The following is an 18,360-nucleotide window of genomic DNA, read 5'->3' on the forward strand; positions in this document are numbered from 1 at the left end:
ACTTTGTACTGAAGTCATGCATTCCTTCCTCTCACCTGAATATTTATAGATAGAAATTAATCATACCATAAATCATGTATCTGTCTTTGTTTATAGATTGTACGCAGGTTTGTGGTTTGATCTGAATGTGATTTCTTGCAGAGTATTATTTTAGATAGTTTCGTTTCTCTCATTTTGTTACGGAATGTGGGACTGATATAGTTTTGTTGAACTTAACCACATCTTTATTTGCAATCAGGTGTGTCAAGGATTGGTAAAATAAATATCATTAAAAAGATACATAAAACAAATTGAAATCAACTTCTTTTTCTCCATGACGGGCGTGTGCTGTTCTTGATTCTATTCATAGAAGACGCACTATACCATGGCAGTGTTACTTTGCCCAACTCAGAGGCGGATCCAGGAATTTCGTAAAGAGGGGGCGTGTTTACAAATATAAAGGGGGACGCACGCACCCCTCCCCCATTTTTTCTTTTTATTTCTTTTGTTTCAACAAAAAATAAAGGGGGGGGGGGCGTGCGCCGTTTGTGGTCCTCCCTGGATCCGCCCCTGCAACTTAAGGCGAAGGCTATACGCATTGGTGAAACACAAGCGTCATTCTGTTGTATTCAGACGGCAATGACCCTCATCATTTGAAGATCCGCCGAGGCTCGGGGCTTCTCGTTAACCACATATACTGGCGTGGTACTAAAATGATATACCCCCATACACACACTCAGACTTACACACATGATGGATTCAGAAATGATACGATTTTAAGTTTATCTATAAATCCTGACCTGACCCCAAAAGCTGACTGTCCCTGCAATAAATAACACGCACATTGAATTATTCTTATAAAAAGCTTCATGTCTACGAATTTAACGCATTGATGTTCCATGACAATGCTCTTGCAATTTACTTTATCTTATCTAATTATTGTAATTATACTGTATATGTATATGTACGTATGTTTTTCTTACCTAACATGTCCCACGGTAAGCTTGCCATTCACCTTTTCTGCGATGGAGATGTTGATACAGCGGGGAATGTGGCGCATTAATCTTGTTTAGGAATGACATGTATATGTTTACATGAACGATTCATCAAAATGAATACCATCTTATTAATTATAATATGTACACCCTCAAACACAAACACGTATGCATGTATGATACTTTATGATACAATAAATGATAGTTGTATCTTAATCAAATTTGTACCTTTTACTAAGTATATTGTAAACTGACTGTTTTGGGTGCACCAGGTGGGTTGGGGAGGATGGCCCGAGGGCCCAGGTCATTTAGTTGGCTTATTCCAGACCCGGCCTGTCCAACCTGGTGCACCCTTGCTTACCTCTCCAGTGTATGTTCTGATTTAAAAAAAAAAAAAATTAACATGATATTTGTGATTGAAAGCCGAATAAGGAATGATAATAATAATAATGATGATGATGATGATGATGGTAATAATAATAATAATAACAATAATAATAATAATAATAATAATAATAATAATAATAATAATATAGGATCCATTTACAGTATACATATCAGGGGCGGATCCAGGAATTCCGTAAAGGGGGGTGGGGGGGGGGGGGGCGCGCCCGGTGCGCCTCCGCCTGGATCCGCCACTGTTTATTCATCTTGTCAAGAAATATAAGGAACATTTACTCCAGTTTAACGTTTTCAAATAGGAAACTTAAGCACCCTCTATCTGTAATACATGCTAGTACAGGGTGAAGGGAGTAGGCTATACAGCAACTGAGATCTATTTCAAAGTACACTCATACTAGGTCTTTTATTTTGTACCCACTCGGTAAATTTTAAAGTTTATAGGTCTGTGACATCGTGATATCATTGTGTCAAACATTTTCTTTCTCCTGAGGCCTAATTTGGGATTTGAAGTAAGATTTTACTGGCCTTGTTTCCTGTTTAATAATAATTTGAATATAAAGAAAGCTCTACCCATATGCACTTTCAACTCGTTTGCGTGATACTAGATATTAGATTTAGTACTGTACTAATGAACTGTTGCACGAAGTTGTACCTCCACTGTAATCTTTATACCTATTCTTTTCTTTTGTGAGAGGATCGATTAATAGTATACAAAATTCCTCTTTCAATTCAAATATTTTGTTGCGACTAATTAACATTTTACTTTTTGACACAGTGTTTTATGATGATCGACACATATCTGACATATTAAGAGATGAATTTTATGTTAATTTGGGAGCGCTGTAACTCATGCCGCCATTAAGCGTTCAATAGACAAACAGACTGTTGAATCACTATTGATGGCCGAGGTCCCACATTCTTACACGAAGTTCGTTCTATTGATGAGCATCATCTATTTCTTCATCGCGCGTGAGGGGTTGAATCATTTGTCATATTACATTGTATTTCTGTTTGACAACTCGTCTGGGCCAAAGTTGACGTGAATATACGTAGGTGGTGTCACGTAACTCAGCGATACCGACAGACCGATAAAACATATTTGCGAAGTCTTATATTCTCTTACAACTAAAAGGATCAACAGTGACAGTTTGAGAAGAAAAAAAAAAGAAATCATAAAGTTAATGTAATTATGCGTCATTTCAACAGTCATTATTATTACTACCATGTCAATAGCAGGAGGCCGAAGTCGAGAGAATGCCTGTACACCATTAATACCTGTATTATCATGATATTAGCATTACTTCTCACAGGAGAAGAAATAATATATGTCGATTTGTGTCGTTGTTGTTGGTGTTTTGTGATGAGCAAGAAGATGACGGAACATTCATATTGCATGAAAGTATAAATTCTCAGGTAAATTCCGTTGGTTTTGTTTTCCTGTATGTAGCTCCAAACCCCTAACACTATATATACTATCCCTTTGTTTCTGCTCTCGCAACTTCTTGGCCCATGAGACCGACATAATTATGAAGCCCCGTGTTGCAATGTCGAACTTGTGAGCTGTTTTTACCTCGTGGCCAGCTCCTGGGCTGTATGAATTCTGGACCTTTCTGGGGCTGTCTCGTGGGATGACTCCGTTGTTATTATCGCCTTCAATGTATCATTGCCATCTCCGATTATCATATTTACTTTCTTGAATTGAAGCTACACCTCTCGGACACTTGTCGGAAAATGCATCAGAAAAGAAATATTTGAAGACACACAGAAAGTTGACAAAGTGAATCATGATAGATGCTGCATAATAAACAGAGAAAATGTAGAAAATGTTATATACAAAATAATGTGAATATAATCTACACTCTATATAGCAAGACATCTGAAAGAATCATTGGAGAATCATTGGAAGTATACCCTCATACAAAAACTCATTTCATGGAGGGGGGGGGGGGCTGCTTTGTTTTTTCAACCCTACAGACGAAATCCACCCAAAATGAATAAATAAACTCTAAAAGAAAGAGAGAAAAAAATCCCTGCCGAACGTTCCAAAAGTGACAAGAATCGGAAAAGAAATAAGGAAGATATGACATTTTTTTTTATCTGTCCTTGTGAATATTCAGATAAGCAATTTGAAGATAATATCATGTCATCACGATTTTTCATGCATGTTGTAATATGAAATTTGAAAAAAAAAATATACCTCATTTTAGCTAATACATGTAAAAGCGAATTTCCATGCCAAAGTATATCAGAGTTAACATTTGTTCTTTTTTATTTTGGGTAGTTTTAAGACTTTAAAAAAAAATTATACAGCTGAAATATTAGATTTTTGTCATTTTTGTATATGAAATGAATAAGAAATTAAGAGAGAATAACATCATTAACTTGCTGATTTGAATATTCACCTAACGACTGGTCAACAAGTGTCTTCAGAAATATTCTGAAATGTCAAAATGTCATAACCTCCTTATTTCTTATCCGATTTTGATCTACTTTTTTGCACTGTTCTGCAGAGACATTTTCCTCTCTTTCTTATGAAATTGATTAAGTTTTTGAATGGATTTATTCTCAAAGATACTTTATAGAAGATGATGTGTCAAAGTAAAATTCAATCACCTATCTTATGGCATTGACATGTTTCACTGATGAGCTCTTGATTGATTTATACTGATAAAAGAAAAAGCTGCCTTTCGCCGCTTGTTAAGTTGTTCTTTTTTAAGTTATAACACATTACTCTGTAGCTGACTTACATTGTCACAAGTATTTTGTTATTTTAAGAAGTATGAAAACAATACATTCAAATCAAATTGCACTTGAACACTTCCCCTTCGCCTGTGAAACAGATTACGGAAATTATTGTGGAACAAGGGCAACAAATCAATGCAGACCAGCGAACTTCTAGTCAGAATCAGAAAATAAGATGGAAACACTATGTATGTAGTGTTGTATGAATGTAATTTAATAATGCGTTTTAAGTGTACCCATCATAGTTGGCTTGTTCCGTGAATTTGTTTGCAAATGAGTTCATTCTATACTCATTCGATTTCCGCTAATAGTTATTATATTCATATTGTTAGCTAAAATTGTATTATCCAATCTAATAACACTATTGTCACGCGATTATGCAAATCTTTATAAATTTTTCAAACTCATCTATTTCCTAACTATTTGTATTTGTTCCCGCTCGTTGTAAGTATAATTGATAGCTAGATCACAATTTTGGAAGGCACTAGTGAAGTTAGAACTTGTCTTTCATTGGTTAACCATGCACTGAGCTGATTTGCAATTGAATTTTCTCTCCATGAAGTTGGTGATTTCACTCAACTAACCTTATCGTATTTTTTTCTCCTTTCTGTTATGTTCCAGCCGGCCAGAGCTGCGTAGGTGTGTCCTGTCAGTTCGGCGAATGTGTCGAGGGGAGGTGTGTCTGCCTCGCTGGCTACACAGGGGAGAGTTGTACACTTGGTAAGTCTGATGCTTCGCTTTCCCTGATTCTGATGTGATGACTTATTCGAGTGATACATACATAGCTGAGTTATACCAAAAAAAAAAAAAATGAATCCTAATTGTACAAGGTTCTTTGAAGATCATTATTATCTATATTACTGTTTCCACTTAATTTACATCTGAATAACAGATATTGACATGTTAAATTCTCTGCTCCCAAAAGATGTGATCTCATTATGTTAAGAACATATAGAGACATAAAACATGATCAATACAAATCTGGTATGAACGTGTGCCAGCTAAGGTACCTATTTTTGTTTCTTGTATAATATGACATTTAAAAAAACCACAATGATTTTGACTGCCGACTTTCCTTACGTAGCACTGTAGACTATACGTCTCGATCACGATTTTTGTTAATCTTCATTTAGGCTCTGTGCACATCCTAGAATTAGATGTTTTGAATCAAACAGAAATGGCTTTACTTATATTTGATATTGAAATAGAAAATAATTCGACTTCTCCTCTCTATCTTTATTGATTTATTTGGTAAAGAAACTGACGAATGTGCCTCTGATCCGTGTCTGAACAACGGAACATGTACGGACGGTTTTGACGCTTTCGTATGTACCTGTCCTCAGGGATATGGTGGCGATGTCTGTCAAAATGGTAAGTAAAAGTTACAGAGCGAGCGAAAGAGAGAGATAAAATTTTCTATGCATATCTATCTATCTATCTATCTATCTATACTATCCATCAATTTATCTTTCTATCTCTCTATCTCTCTTTATTCTTCTTTGTATCAACCAAGAAGGATATGATCTTTATCCTTTGCCGCCATTAACTTGTTTGTCAAATTTTGGCTGTTATGAAAATACTTTTTCGCAAAAATAAAAGATTCCTGGTAATCTTGTTTTTTTTTTTCAATTGTTAAAGGGTAGGCCCGTTGTTGTGAACGGAGAGGATGATTAATGCTTAATAGTTACAGTTTAGGTATACTAAATATATATATATATATATATATATATATATATATATATATATATATATATATTTATATATATATATCCTGATATCCTGATCCAGATCAAAGAGTCTTATTGCGTGTATGCACATTGTTATTGATGACCAAAAATGCGTGCCTGTATACTAGGTATACATAGATATAATGCATGTTATGTATGTATATACTTGTATGTACGTACGTATGTATGTATGTATGTATTTATATCATTGTATGTACGTATATACGTAAAACGTTTGTATGTAGGCCTGATCTCCGTCTATCTTTCATATCAATCCATCTGTCTATCTATCTACTAGTATCTTGTTACACGAATGTGTTGCGTGACTATTGTGTATAAGCCATGTACACTGTATAACTACGCGTCTTTAATACTTTGCGCTTTACACGTTAACGACGAATTGCATGATATACTAGTATCGTAAAAGTCTCTTGAAATGTATGAATTTGTTTTGCTTTGGAATTTGCTCATACATGTATCTCATATTGGCTTATTGTCTGGATTTATGATGACAAACAGATGCTCTCATAATTATGAAAGTAAAATTTTCCCACTTGCTGGCATTATATGCATTATGTTATATAAAATCTAACGACCAGCAGTATTTTCCTAGTGATGTAGCTGTCAAGAGTTCATGATTATTCTGATCTTCTTGACAGAGACCGGTCCGTGTCTGAGCAATCCCTGTCAAAACGGTATTTGCACCAATCAGTTCAGCGGAGGTGGCGACTTCTACACCTGTTCGTGCTTCGCCGGATGGGAAGGAGACGATTGCGACGAAGGTAATTAGGGAAAGGGCAAAAGCTCCAAAAGAGACACACAGAGCAATTAAAAGTTGAGCAATAACCTGTCGTACAAGCTGATCTTATAAAGGACCCAAAAACTTTTTTAATCCCATGCGGTCAGAGAATTTGTAAAGTTTATACATTTTGCAATTATTCATCGAAAGTGGCAATATCAACAACGTTGCACAAATATTGTAATAAGTGGTTTAAACCGTGAAAACGTGAATGGTATCTTTTCTAATCGTGATGAAAAATTTAAACCACAAATATGACTCCCTCATTACAAGTATAAGTTGTAGATAAAAATTTTAACTCCTAATTTGCGTAATATAATGGATCTCGCCATCATCGAGGCTTACAATTGCAAGTTGTGGTTCACCTTTTTTAGTTTGTATACCATCGATGTATCTAATTTTCTTTATTTGGCATTATTATTTGATTTGATCTGAACTTTCCTACTTGTTCTCCGTTTTTACTTGCAATTACTGATTTTTGGTGGATAATAGAAACAGCCAAACAAGCTTTATCTTATAGGACCCGTCATACTTGTTTAGTATTTTGACTTCGAAACCAGATTTACCATCCAGTTTAATATCAACATTATATACAATATTTAGATGTACATTTTTGTTTATTTGATATAAAAATGAAAAAAAAAATGTATATGATATAGTTCTGCAATGTAACCTGATATTAGAATTAGGCCCTGATGTATGAAATAAACTGAAGTAATTTGAAGTCAATTTTCTCCATCATACTTGAAGTGATTTAAAGGTCCAAAACCCTTTGAAAATAAGACACAGACTTGTGTCTATTATGTGATCAAATCATCTCTCTTATTTTGATCCTTTTCTTAAGCTATTTTCCCTAGTAAACTGTGTGCGCTTTTGATGTTCTTTCATTTTGTGATAATTCTTGAAACTTTTGTGTGATTGTGATTGTTTACTTCAAGTTCCCTTCGAAATGAAAATATTTTGCATGGTTTCAGTTATATCCTATATACGTATCAATATAAACTATTGCGCAATTCACTTTGCTAGGCCAATTGCTGTAATAGAGGACCTTTATCAACCCATCAAAATGTTCTCAAATAAAAAATGCAATTTAGTAAATTATGGAATACTCGAACTTAAGACGCGTCATCTGCTGTGCACGGAGTGTATTTCTATAGGAAGGGCCATTAAGCTTCGGACAACATAATCATGTCTTTACTATTTTGTGCTTTCCCATTATTTTTCATGTTCATTTCATGTTCCATCGCTGTTTAATTCGATACGTGTTTATAATTATGTATCATGTTGGTTAATGATTGGTGTATTGCGTAGACACACTCACCCATGTGATGTCGTGTTTCTTTTCTTCTTTTTTCCCCCAGACATAAACGAATGCATCGTCCTAGGATTCCCGTGTCAAAACGGAGCAGAGTGCATAAATCTCGAGAATGACTACTTGTGCAATTGTACTTCTGGCTGGACCGGGCGAAATTGCACAGAAGGTAGGAAGAACCGATGATATTTTCAGATTTAGCTTTAGGAAGCATTGAGAAACATTGTGAGAGACGGGTATGGAGAGTAACCTATGTGTGGAGGGGGGGGGGGGGACCCCATAACACAAGGCAATAGAGGTGAAACTTCTTTGCCGAAAAAAAAAAGAACCACACCATCAGGTACGAACCGAAATTAGTAGAGAACGGAAATAAAAGATGATAATGGTATTGTTTAGAAATGAGCTTTCTTTCAGTAGAAACACTGTTTCCCTTTTTTTCCGAGTTTATTTTAATAGACCTTTAACAGTGATTTACTTTACAGAGTATACACATCAGGGGCGGATCCAGGAATTCTGTAAAAGGGGGGGGGGGGGGGCGTGACTAATATTTCTGGTGCCACTTCCGGGTTTCATTTCAATTTTTTTTCTTTTTATTTCTTTTGTTTTTAACGAAAAATAAAGGCGGGGCGTGCGCCGGTTGCGCCCCCCTCTGGATCCGCCACTGCACATGCACTCGCTCCGACTACACACAGGATACACATCATGTCTCTTAATTGTAACTATCAAATGTATATTCTTTTAATTCAGACTTGAATCATTGCCTATCTTGAGTGTTTGAGTAGATCATAGACCAAGTTGAGAAGTAGGCCTGTACAGAGACACAAATCATGTACGACTAGGTCGCAAGGAGGGTGGAAAGAATGTGATAAAACTTAAAAGCTGGCGGCAGGTGGGGATTGATATGAGAAGATCAGTATTGAAAAGCAGATTTCCATTTTCTTTATCCTTATACATGTAATACCTCTTGCTTTTACGAAGCGTGATTATCGAGGAAACGAATAATTCATCTAGCTATACAACTTATGAAGAATACAAGTCAGAATAAAAAACAAACAAACAACACATCGAATATAAAAAACAACGTTTGAGCATCTATAAATACAAAAAACCGTCGAATTGGCATACAATGGCAAATGGGAAGCTAACAACAGCGCAACTGCTATCAAAATATGAAGGTAAGGATACTCTTAAAAACTATTTTAATGAAAAAGAAAAAAACTCGCACACAAAACTGATCTCCTTGTTAAATGTTTCACATTACAAAAGAAAACAAAAAACAAGCAAACAAAGCACTTGAATAGCGTATATAATGCTATTATCATTTAGTGCTTAGCTGTTATTAGAAAAATACAAACCTATGTTGCACAATATACTATAGACTCCAAAATCTTTACACATAGATATCAATCATATCTGGATGTACACTGCAAAAAGTCGGGTGGTAAAATGAAACATTGAGCTAGTGTTGTTTGTCAAGTGCTCATTACATTATTTTGCGGTGTTACATTAACACTTACGAGTTTCACTTCAAAATATAAACTAAAAAAAGGTAATCATTCAATCATGTTCTTCTTAAATGTTGATTTTGAACTTCAACAAGACGAACAAGAACTTCCCGATAAAGTACATGATTTTTGGAAAAAATAATTATGTGCACATCAGTAGGCCTACACCTTAATAAGGGCGTGGTCTCCCATTCACACTGGGTGGGTGTTTTACCATTGAAATTAACACCAGCATTGTCAAATCAACATAGGCCTACCTATGTTGAATGTCATTGCTGAATTAACATCAGCGCATTATCAAGATTAACATCACGAAGTGCCAGGTGAACACTCTTCAACACCATTACAACATACTCTCTACGGCCTACACCTGTTTGACTTTATGCATGTGGTTCTGCATGAATTGACATTGACTGGTTTGTGTTAGATAATCTGCTATATTGGTTTTAATTTTTTTTTTCATTGATTAATGCTTAGCTACATCTTAGTTAAGCACCGGATATCTTGTAAGTCATTGCCTTATATTTCACCCTCTTTACTCTTGTCCCTGTAACTGTGTGTCCAAGTCCAAGTTATTTTTCCCCATTATTCAATCCCTTATTCTGTTTAAATATATTTTTCTTTTTAAAGTCCGTTAGTGTGCTGCATTCCCCCCGCTATTATCATTTCATTTTCGCATACTGTATGTATATAAAAGATATTGTGCATAGTTTTCAGGCTGAAATTTGCAGTCTTGTGTACCTGGTGGCTTTTTGTTTTGTATTTGTAAATAGGAGTTTCTGCAATTTACAAGCATTGCTTCTAAGCAGGTTTCCTATCTTTTCCACCTGATGTATTATATGTTAAGTCTCTTATCAGATATCTGTCATGTTTGTCTAATCATTGATTTCTTGTCTTCGCCCAATATTAAAGTTTCTGTGATTTGTTATTCTTGGTGGAATTGAACAAATAAAATTGAATTGAATTGAATTGAATTTGACCTCGTATATAGTACGTGGAGTAATTACTAGTAAACTACACCGATCAATATCCAATTTTTGCAAGAATGAAGTTTTAAAAAAAAATCAATGGAGGTAAAATATGACGATGAGCAGGGAATGACAAAATATTGGCCAATCAATCAACTCCCCCCCCCCCCCACACACACATAACAGTTAAAAAAAGAACCGAAAATTGGCTAGATTCATAATATTTTTTGCTCCCCGGGTTTGCACCCCCACCACATGACAACCACCACCACCTTCCGTGATTAGCGAGATTGGCTAGCTCGACCGCTGGCACCAATCAATGGGTTTCCTCCTCGATCCCCCACCCCTCCTCCCGGGATGCCCCACTCCTTCCAGGCATCCTTCTGCAACCTGTATCGGAAGCTCCCTGCCCGTATCCTCTCGTACGAATTAACTCCATCAATCCAGCCAGAGGCGCTGAAGGCTCGCATTCAGATCATAGGCTAGCCAGGGAGGTGTGAGTTTGTCTCTCACACCTCCCTGGGCTAGCATCCAAAGATGCGAGCCTGTGATGGCGAGTCGCAAAATTTTTGCGGCATATGAAACGCTAATCGAGCGCTAGCTAGCTTTCTGCTGATAAGCTGTCGTACCGTCCGTGATGAGATGTGAGGTGCTAGGTGCGTGCCGGTGGACGTGGTGCGCTCGCTACGTACAGTAAACTAGCAGACGATCCGATCCGCCGACCAAACACTCGACTCGCGCGATCACTAACATCACAGTCTTCTGGACAGCGTTGGGCATTGTACGATTTCGTGCTCTTCGTCAGCGTTTGCCCTTGATCGGTGGGTTTCATATTCTTATGGTTTATCGAAATGCATGCAATAATTCCTCACTAAGTTTCAATCAATAATAAGTAAAGTGATCATGGTCTGGCATCGGCCATCGGCGCATTAGTACACAGTAAGTTTAGTGGACACGGCCCGCGATCGCGATTGTTTGAGCTGCGCAGGCTAGGCCGCATCTTCGGGCATGAAGTGATGGAGGAGATGGGTCGACAGAGTAACAATATAGCACAGCTCAGTTCAACCATTAATATCCATGAAGCTACTATATTAATATATGTATATAACTCGACCCATGGTTAAACATAGCGCTTTGTCTGGATTGTATCACATGCACTGTTTCAGAGACTCCAACCCCCAGCACCTTCTGATCTGGAGATTCTCCCACCTGAAACCCCTAACCAGTTAGCAAACGGGAGACTCCAAGTTGATGTGCGCAAAGCGCGAAATTCCTTGCGGCCAGGGTCCAGGGTTCTAGTAGACAGAAAGATCCATCTGTCCGGAGGACTCTTTTATATTTTGCCATAATCGCTGTCCTACGTAGACAGGGGATCCAAGAAGCCAGATGCAGTCTCCGCGGAACATTCCCCGACGGACAGATACAGACCGATCTTTCGGTCAAGGGTTTTAGTTGACCGAAAGATCGATCTGTATCTGGTCGTCGGGGAAATGTTCCGCGGAGACTGCGTCTGGCTTCACGGATCCCCTCCTGTGAGGAGAGCGATAACATCAAAAAAATAAAAGACTCCTCGTCTGGACAGACGGATCTTTCTGTCTAACATTGTTAGGGTTCTAGATGCTCTCTCGTCAGCACGTGCTATCTTCTAAGGCTTATTTTTCAACATACTATATGGCAATAATTGTTGTAAGAAATTCTTTCCAACGGGAGACACATAGCCAGGGCAGGAGAAATCAAATCTCAAGCGGGAGAACTGGAGATTTTGCAAAAATGGGCTTTCGGCGGGAGGCCTCCCGTCGAAAGCGGGAGAGTTGGAGTCTCTGCTGTTTCGCACTGTATCCCAATATTCCTAGCTAACGTTGTTAGATGAATTCACCAAGTTTCAATAACTGGTCTGGCAGAGACTCCAACTCTCCCGTTTTCGACGGGAGATCTCCCGCCGAAAACCCATTTTTGCAAAATCTCCCGTTCTCCCGCTTGAGATTTAATTTCTCCCGCCCTGGCTCTTTGTCTCCCGTTGGAAAGGATTTCTTACTTATTTCTATCGTATGTTGAAAAAAATAAGCCTTAGATAGCACCAGAGAGCATCTAGAACCCTAGGAACTTCGCGCTTCGCACACATCAAGTTGGAGTCTCCCGTTTGCTAGGGGTTTCAGGCGGGAGAATCTCCAGATCAGAAGGTGCTTTGGGTTGGAGTCTCTGGTCTGGATCTGGATCTGGTGGGATATACTGCACAAACTCCACATCAGGGATATACACATGCAGGCGTGGTCGAATGAGCGGAGTGTTTATATTTTATAATGTGCTTTTTGGATGATTTTCCCCAAGTCAATTAAATTTAACTTCTGTTTAAATGAGTTTAGGCTCGGAGCAGTTGATGTCAATCAATGGCAGTGACGTTCGAATGAGTGGGTGGCTTTGACGTTGACTGCCGATTGGGCGTGAACACGGCTGAAAACAGATTTATAGAAATATACTAGTTGCCTTAGGCCCTGTGGTAATGAGTGATTGAACACTGTACATTTATTGTCTGCTAATGTCATGCATGGTAGGCCTACGTGACTGCCACTGGGTACCTCCCTAACTGCACCAGCAACCCCAACCTGAACTGTTACTGGTTACAGCGCCCCGCGCCGGGGTTAGTTACCTCCCTTGCTCACAATAGCACAAATCAGCTGATGGGGAAAAAATGAAAGAATGATGTCGATGACAATATTGTGAATATTGGAGCTGGTGGAACAGGTACACGATGAATACTGGAGCTGGTACACATTTGTAACAAGATAGGTCATGTGGGGTTGCAGTGAACTATAGTGTGTCTCCGTCATCATGATCACAATAGGTGTGCATATTTTCACATGACATAGGTGCACCCTAGCTATATGCGGACTGGTAGATTGGATGATATTGCGCTACCGGTATCTGAAATGTATGAATGCAAGAATAAAAACAGTCCTTCCAAGAGGACAACTATTATAACTGCATTCCATCTCATTAATTGTATTTACACATGTACAACTTGACATGAGAGAACAATCTGCCCAAGGCCAAGGGTAATTTCTTTTTTATTTTCTTTCAGTCTCGAGTCAAGATTGTCATTTTTTAAAGATAGATTTTAGGTCATGAACAGTGTAACTCTTGTAGCATTTTGAAGCAAGAGGAACCACATCAAATGAAGGGACTGATTACGCACTGCCCAAATGAAAAATGTAGCATATCCTGCATATAAGTGAAAATGTTTGAAATTATTGTTTTAATTTAATCTGATGTCACCAAGCATTATGATGATTTGGTAATGTTCTGCTGGCCAATATTAGGTCTCAACAGTTCTGGCAAAGATTAGTGTTCACCTTATCACATCAGCAGCCCCATGCATATAAAACTACAATGTAGTATCTTGGACACACACTTGCTCATGCAACAAATACTAAAATCAAGAGATACCTGTACCGTAACTCACACTCATTACCTTGAAAATATGCACCTGAAGATATTGATGTGGGCCAAATTTTTTATCATTAATTGTATCGATACGAGTCATAACCTGAAGGTGACATTTTAAATCATGTTAAAGTGAGAATATACTTCTCCATAGGCCTGCAGAACTGTCGATTTTTGCTCTTAAATGTACAGTTGTGCATAAGAAATTTGTGAAAGAATGCTGTAATGACACAATTTCATTCAGGTAACGAAGAAAATGTGAAAATATTATAAAAACCAAACAAACAAAATAGGTTTGCAAGAAGGACAAGTCATGCCACATCGGTATCCAACGATCTTCTGCGATAGAGTGAATCACATCTAAACCTTGTTGGAAAATAAGATTGCCAGGGCATGATTGATCATCATAACAATCTACCCACAATGCTGAACAGGGAGGTGACTTCAGGAAGAAAAGTTGTATTCATACAATTGAATTATAGTACACTTTTGATTAAAAAAAAAGAAAAAACAAAACAAAGCAAACAAACAAACAAACCAAACTCAAAAACAACTCATTATCCTGGCAAATCATGTTAGCCAGACAAGTTTCTTAGCAGACCCTTACACTGATTATAAGCAAATTCCACATGGTGGAAGATGAATTTTGAGCCCTTTCAGGACATTGTTTTGGCTTTAAGGTGGTATTCTTGTACACACTGGGAGAAACGTGACAATAGTGTTTTCTTTAGCACTCGTTGTGCTTACAATGTACCTTTCAGTAGCACATATCATGAAGCTTTAAAAGTGCAATGATGCGTGGAATGTGCACTTCAACCATGCATATCTTTGCATTGTTTTATATCACAGTATTAAGGCTGAATAGCTGGAACACCCGTCCTCCCCCCCCCCCCCAAAAAAAAAAAAAAAAAAAAAAAATCCATGAGGTTGATACCAGCATGTAGACTCATGCTGCAATCTTGAGTCTGGAAAAGATTAATAGATTGAAAATGATAAGAGCACTGTACTACAATGCATAAAAAGATTTTGTTACCACATGTAAGGAAGGGAGTTTCTTTAGTGATTGGATAGTAGAGACTGAGTATAGGTTAAGAAGGAAATGGCTTCCAGTATTAAATGACATAGTTATTAGAAGCCCATTTGTCATGTGAAGAAGTGTATCTTAAAATTTCCTGAATGCAGCAGTGTTAGAAAGCAAACAGTTGTGTTTCATAGAAGTTGACATGTCTTTAACTCTTTAAATTGTCTATTGTTTGTCCACTTTTGTGTAGATTTTGATGAATGTTCCAGTTTTCCTTGTGAGAATGGAGGAACTTGTTCCAACCTACAAGGTGCATTCAATTGTACATGTCCTATTGCATGGGAAGGTTCACAGTGTGAGATTGGTAAGTTCACCTTGTCTTTACTCATTTTACGAAATGTTAAAAAACAAACAAATGCAGACACTTGAGATAGTGTTTACTGCATGGTCGGTTTAAACGTGGATCAAATTTCAGTTTTTGTCAAAGACAATCTCTGAAACACTGTTTGTGTCTCATTTTTTAATGGATTTAATATAATGTGATCTTTAAAAAAAGTGAGGGTTTATCCACATTACAGAACTTTGTCATAATGAAATGACCCAGCTTATTGATTTAAGAGAAAGTATTCTTTGTTGTAGATAGCCTGCCTGTGTGCACAAAATATCTGATGAAAGGAATCACAGAAATCTCTGTAGGGCTCTGCAGAATTATTGGCTTTGGTTATCTGAAGATTATCAAAAAGTTAGAATGTGAGACAAATTCATCATATCTTTCATTTCTCTTTTCTTGTTGAAGAAGTGGTTACCAATATTATGCTAGCAACATAGGTTTAGTGTATCATTAGTGGTTCTTCATAACTGTAGAATTCTAGAAGTCATTGCAGTCACAAATGTAAGATTGTGTTTACATTTTTGTTCTTATCGTATTTCAGAGAGGAATGCATGTGTCGATGACCCCTGTCAGAATGGAGGAACCTGTAACAACTACTATGATTATTACACCTGCACCTGCCCTGCACATTTTCTAGGAGCAACCTGTGAAGATGGTGAGCATATTTAAAACGAGATTGTAATTGTTTTGAAATAATGAATGCTGCTGTTGAAAGGAGCATGCTTTGCAAAAACCCGACCAGATGCCATGCGAAGGACCAGTGCACTTTCATAAATACACCCCTTGCAACAAACTACAGCTCCAAAAACATTCAAAATTTCTACACTCATCCTCAGATCTTATGTTTTACCAACATGAAATTGATTGCTTGGACTAAAATTTGGCAGTACAATCCATGGTGAACCATCAGGCAATGTCTCTTTATAGGCAAAGTTTACATATTTGACTGAATAGACTTGTCCATCACTGCACAAATTCAAAATATATGGCTACCTGCATGGTGCAGATTGTGCACATTGTGCAGCTGTTGCTGCTGTTGTCTGCTACATTCAAATCTTTTGCATGCGGCGAGCACCATGTCGGTCGCTTCTGCCTTTCCCAAGTGGAGAGAAGTTCAGATGAAGCAATTAATCATCTATTTTTTGGTAAGTTGAACATTTTCAAAGTCAAAATAGATACCGCAAAAACAAAGCAAAATAATCATGAGTAGATTTAAGTAGGTGTGAGTTATAAAACATTCGTAATTTATGCTAAATCCTTGTACTGCCATTCCATCACAAAGCTGAAGAATGGTCGTTTGTACTGCACTGTCACGAAATGTGTATAGTTAGCCTCGTAACTAATTCACTCACATTGTCTTGATTGTCATTGGTTATTATAATCAAGGAATCATAGTAAATACAGTTTGAATTTATATGGAAGTTGTCTACAGCTGTGTTTCTACAGTCCCACACTGTAAAACAGTGCACTCTGTATACATAGTAGCTTCGATTGATATAACTGGTAGTTAATATATCCAGAGAATGTTTGTCAAAAAACAAAACAAAAGCAAAATAATAGTTTGTAGATATTGAGCTAAGTTGCAAAGTCTCACAGTAACTTGTAATGTGGAAGGCTCTAGTCCTATTAGTATTTAATAGTCACTACATGGTGAATTCACAGATCAATGCCGTACAGGATATTCACATATATATATATATATATATATATATATATATATATATATATATAAATAAAAACAAGACATTGATTAGTGTTTCCTTTTCCTGTTCTGTTCTTCAGACACTATTTCAGTGTGTCCTGCATTCTTGAAAGGATTAGGAATGACAAAATCCTAGTACAGTATTCATCGCATAATCGGGCATCTGATAATCGGGAACCTCGCTTAAATGACATACGCTTCCCAGAAACATTTCCAATGCACGTTATTTTCACTGGATAATCGGGCGGGGACCTCTGATAAACGGGACAATTTTTCTTCAAGCAATCTTTGATTTTGTTGATATTTCACACAAAAAAATCCACCAAAATACCACAACATTTCAAAGATTCCCTATCAGTTGTCGTTTACATCGAACTTACAAAGCAAGCTTTGGACTGGTGTGTTTTGACCTCCGTCCATCCAGTACACGTACATTTCAGCTCGCTGCCCGCCTTCGCTTTTCTGTACATGTGTATATAAAAAAATGGCGAGCTATATCGCTACATATTGACAACACATGTACAGTGCAGTGATCGCGGCATCCAAGTAGACAATCAAGCCGTGATGATTGAATGATTGAAGGACTTTTCATTGACGTTCCCACATCAGTTCTGGGTAATCATTTCCCATGGTTGTGGATATGTATTTGTACGGAACCCCCTACGTGTCCAAGAATTCTACGAATGTTAAAGAAAGTGCTAGCTTTTAATCCACATATTTTGTGTTCGAAGAGAGGTGACAGAAGAAGAACCCGGTTGCGATGACTCTACATCATTGCGAGAATGCAGGGAGAGCTAGAGGGTCGCGCCGAGGGGTAGCGTGGTTGTGTGTTCATGTACATGTACATTACGTCAGTATGCATGTGTGTGTGTGTGTGTGTGCACTACATGTACATGTCGCATGCCGTATAGTGTATGGTGAATGCTCATCGCGAAATCGGGCACCCCGCTTAAAGGGGCCGTGTTTGCTACTCCCAACCTGTCCCGATTATGCGATGAATACTGTATTCTAAATGTAAATCTAGAGGAATTCTAACCATAGGATACTTGTCACAGCTATGAAATAGTACAGATACTGGGGCACTGTTTAATCTAATCAGGCATGGAATGTCACAACTGTATGTCTTATTTCATGGTTATAGTACGTTGTTGGATATCTTTATGTTGGGGGATATCTAAGTCTAAATTTGATGCGAGTTTACCTTGTATCGTCAGCTGTGCAGGATACTGTTTTTAACTCCTGATGTAGAACTGCACTGAAAACCCAGATAACTGCTATTAGTTTTAATACCACCGGAACTCCCTGTTGAGTTTGAAATGTGCAAAGTACACCAGGTCAAAACACGCTGCAAAATATTTTGCACCATCAATATTCCC

At 37.6% G+C, this 18,360-nt stretch overlaps 1 protein-coding gene across 1 annotated transcript in view; it reads left to right on the forward strand.

The window, feature by feature from the left end:
- The first annotated feature begins 967 nt into the window (after positions 1–967).
- Positions 968–18,360, forward strand: part of LOC140227629 (uncharacterized) — a 131,969-nt gene continuing 114,576 nt past the window's right edge. Inside the window, exons 1-5 of the mRNA XM_072308048.1 lie at positions 968–977; positions 4,740–4,838; positions 6,505–6,627; positions 8,006–8,125; positions 15,824–15,937. Coding sequence (XP_072164149.1) covers positions 968–977; positions 4,740–4,838; positions 6,505–6,627; positions 8,006–8,125; positions 15,824–15,937 — 466 coding nt within the window. The remainder of the gene's footprint in view (positions 978–4,739; positions 4,839–6,504; positions 6,628–8,005; positions 8,126–15,823; positions 15,938–18,360) is intronic.

Source organism: Diadema setosum, chromosome 4, assembly GCF_964275005.1.
Source record: "Diadema setosum chromosome 4, eeDiaSeto1, whole genome shotgun sequence".
NCBI lineage: Eukaryota > Metazoa > Echinodermata > Echinoidea > Diadematoida > Diadematidae > Diadema > Diadema setosum.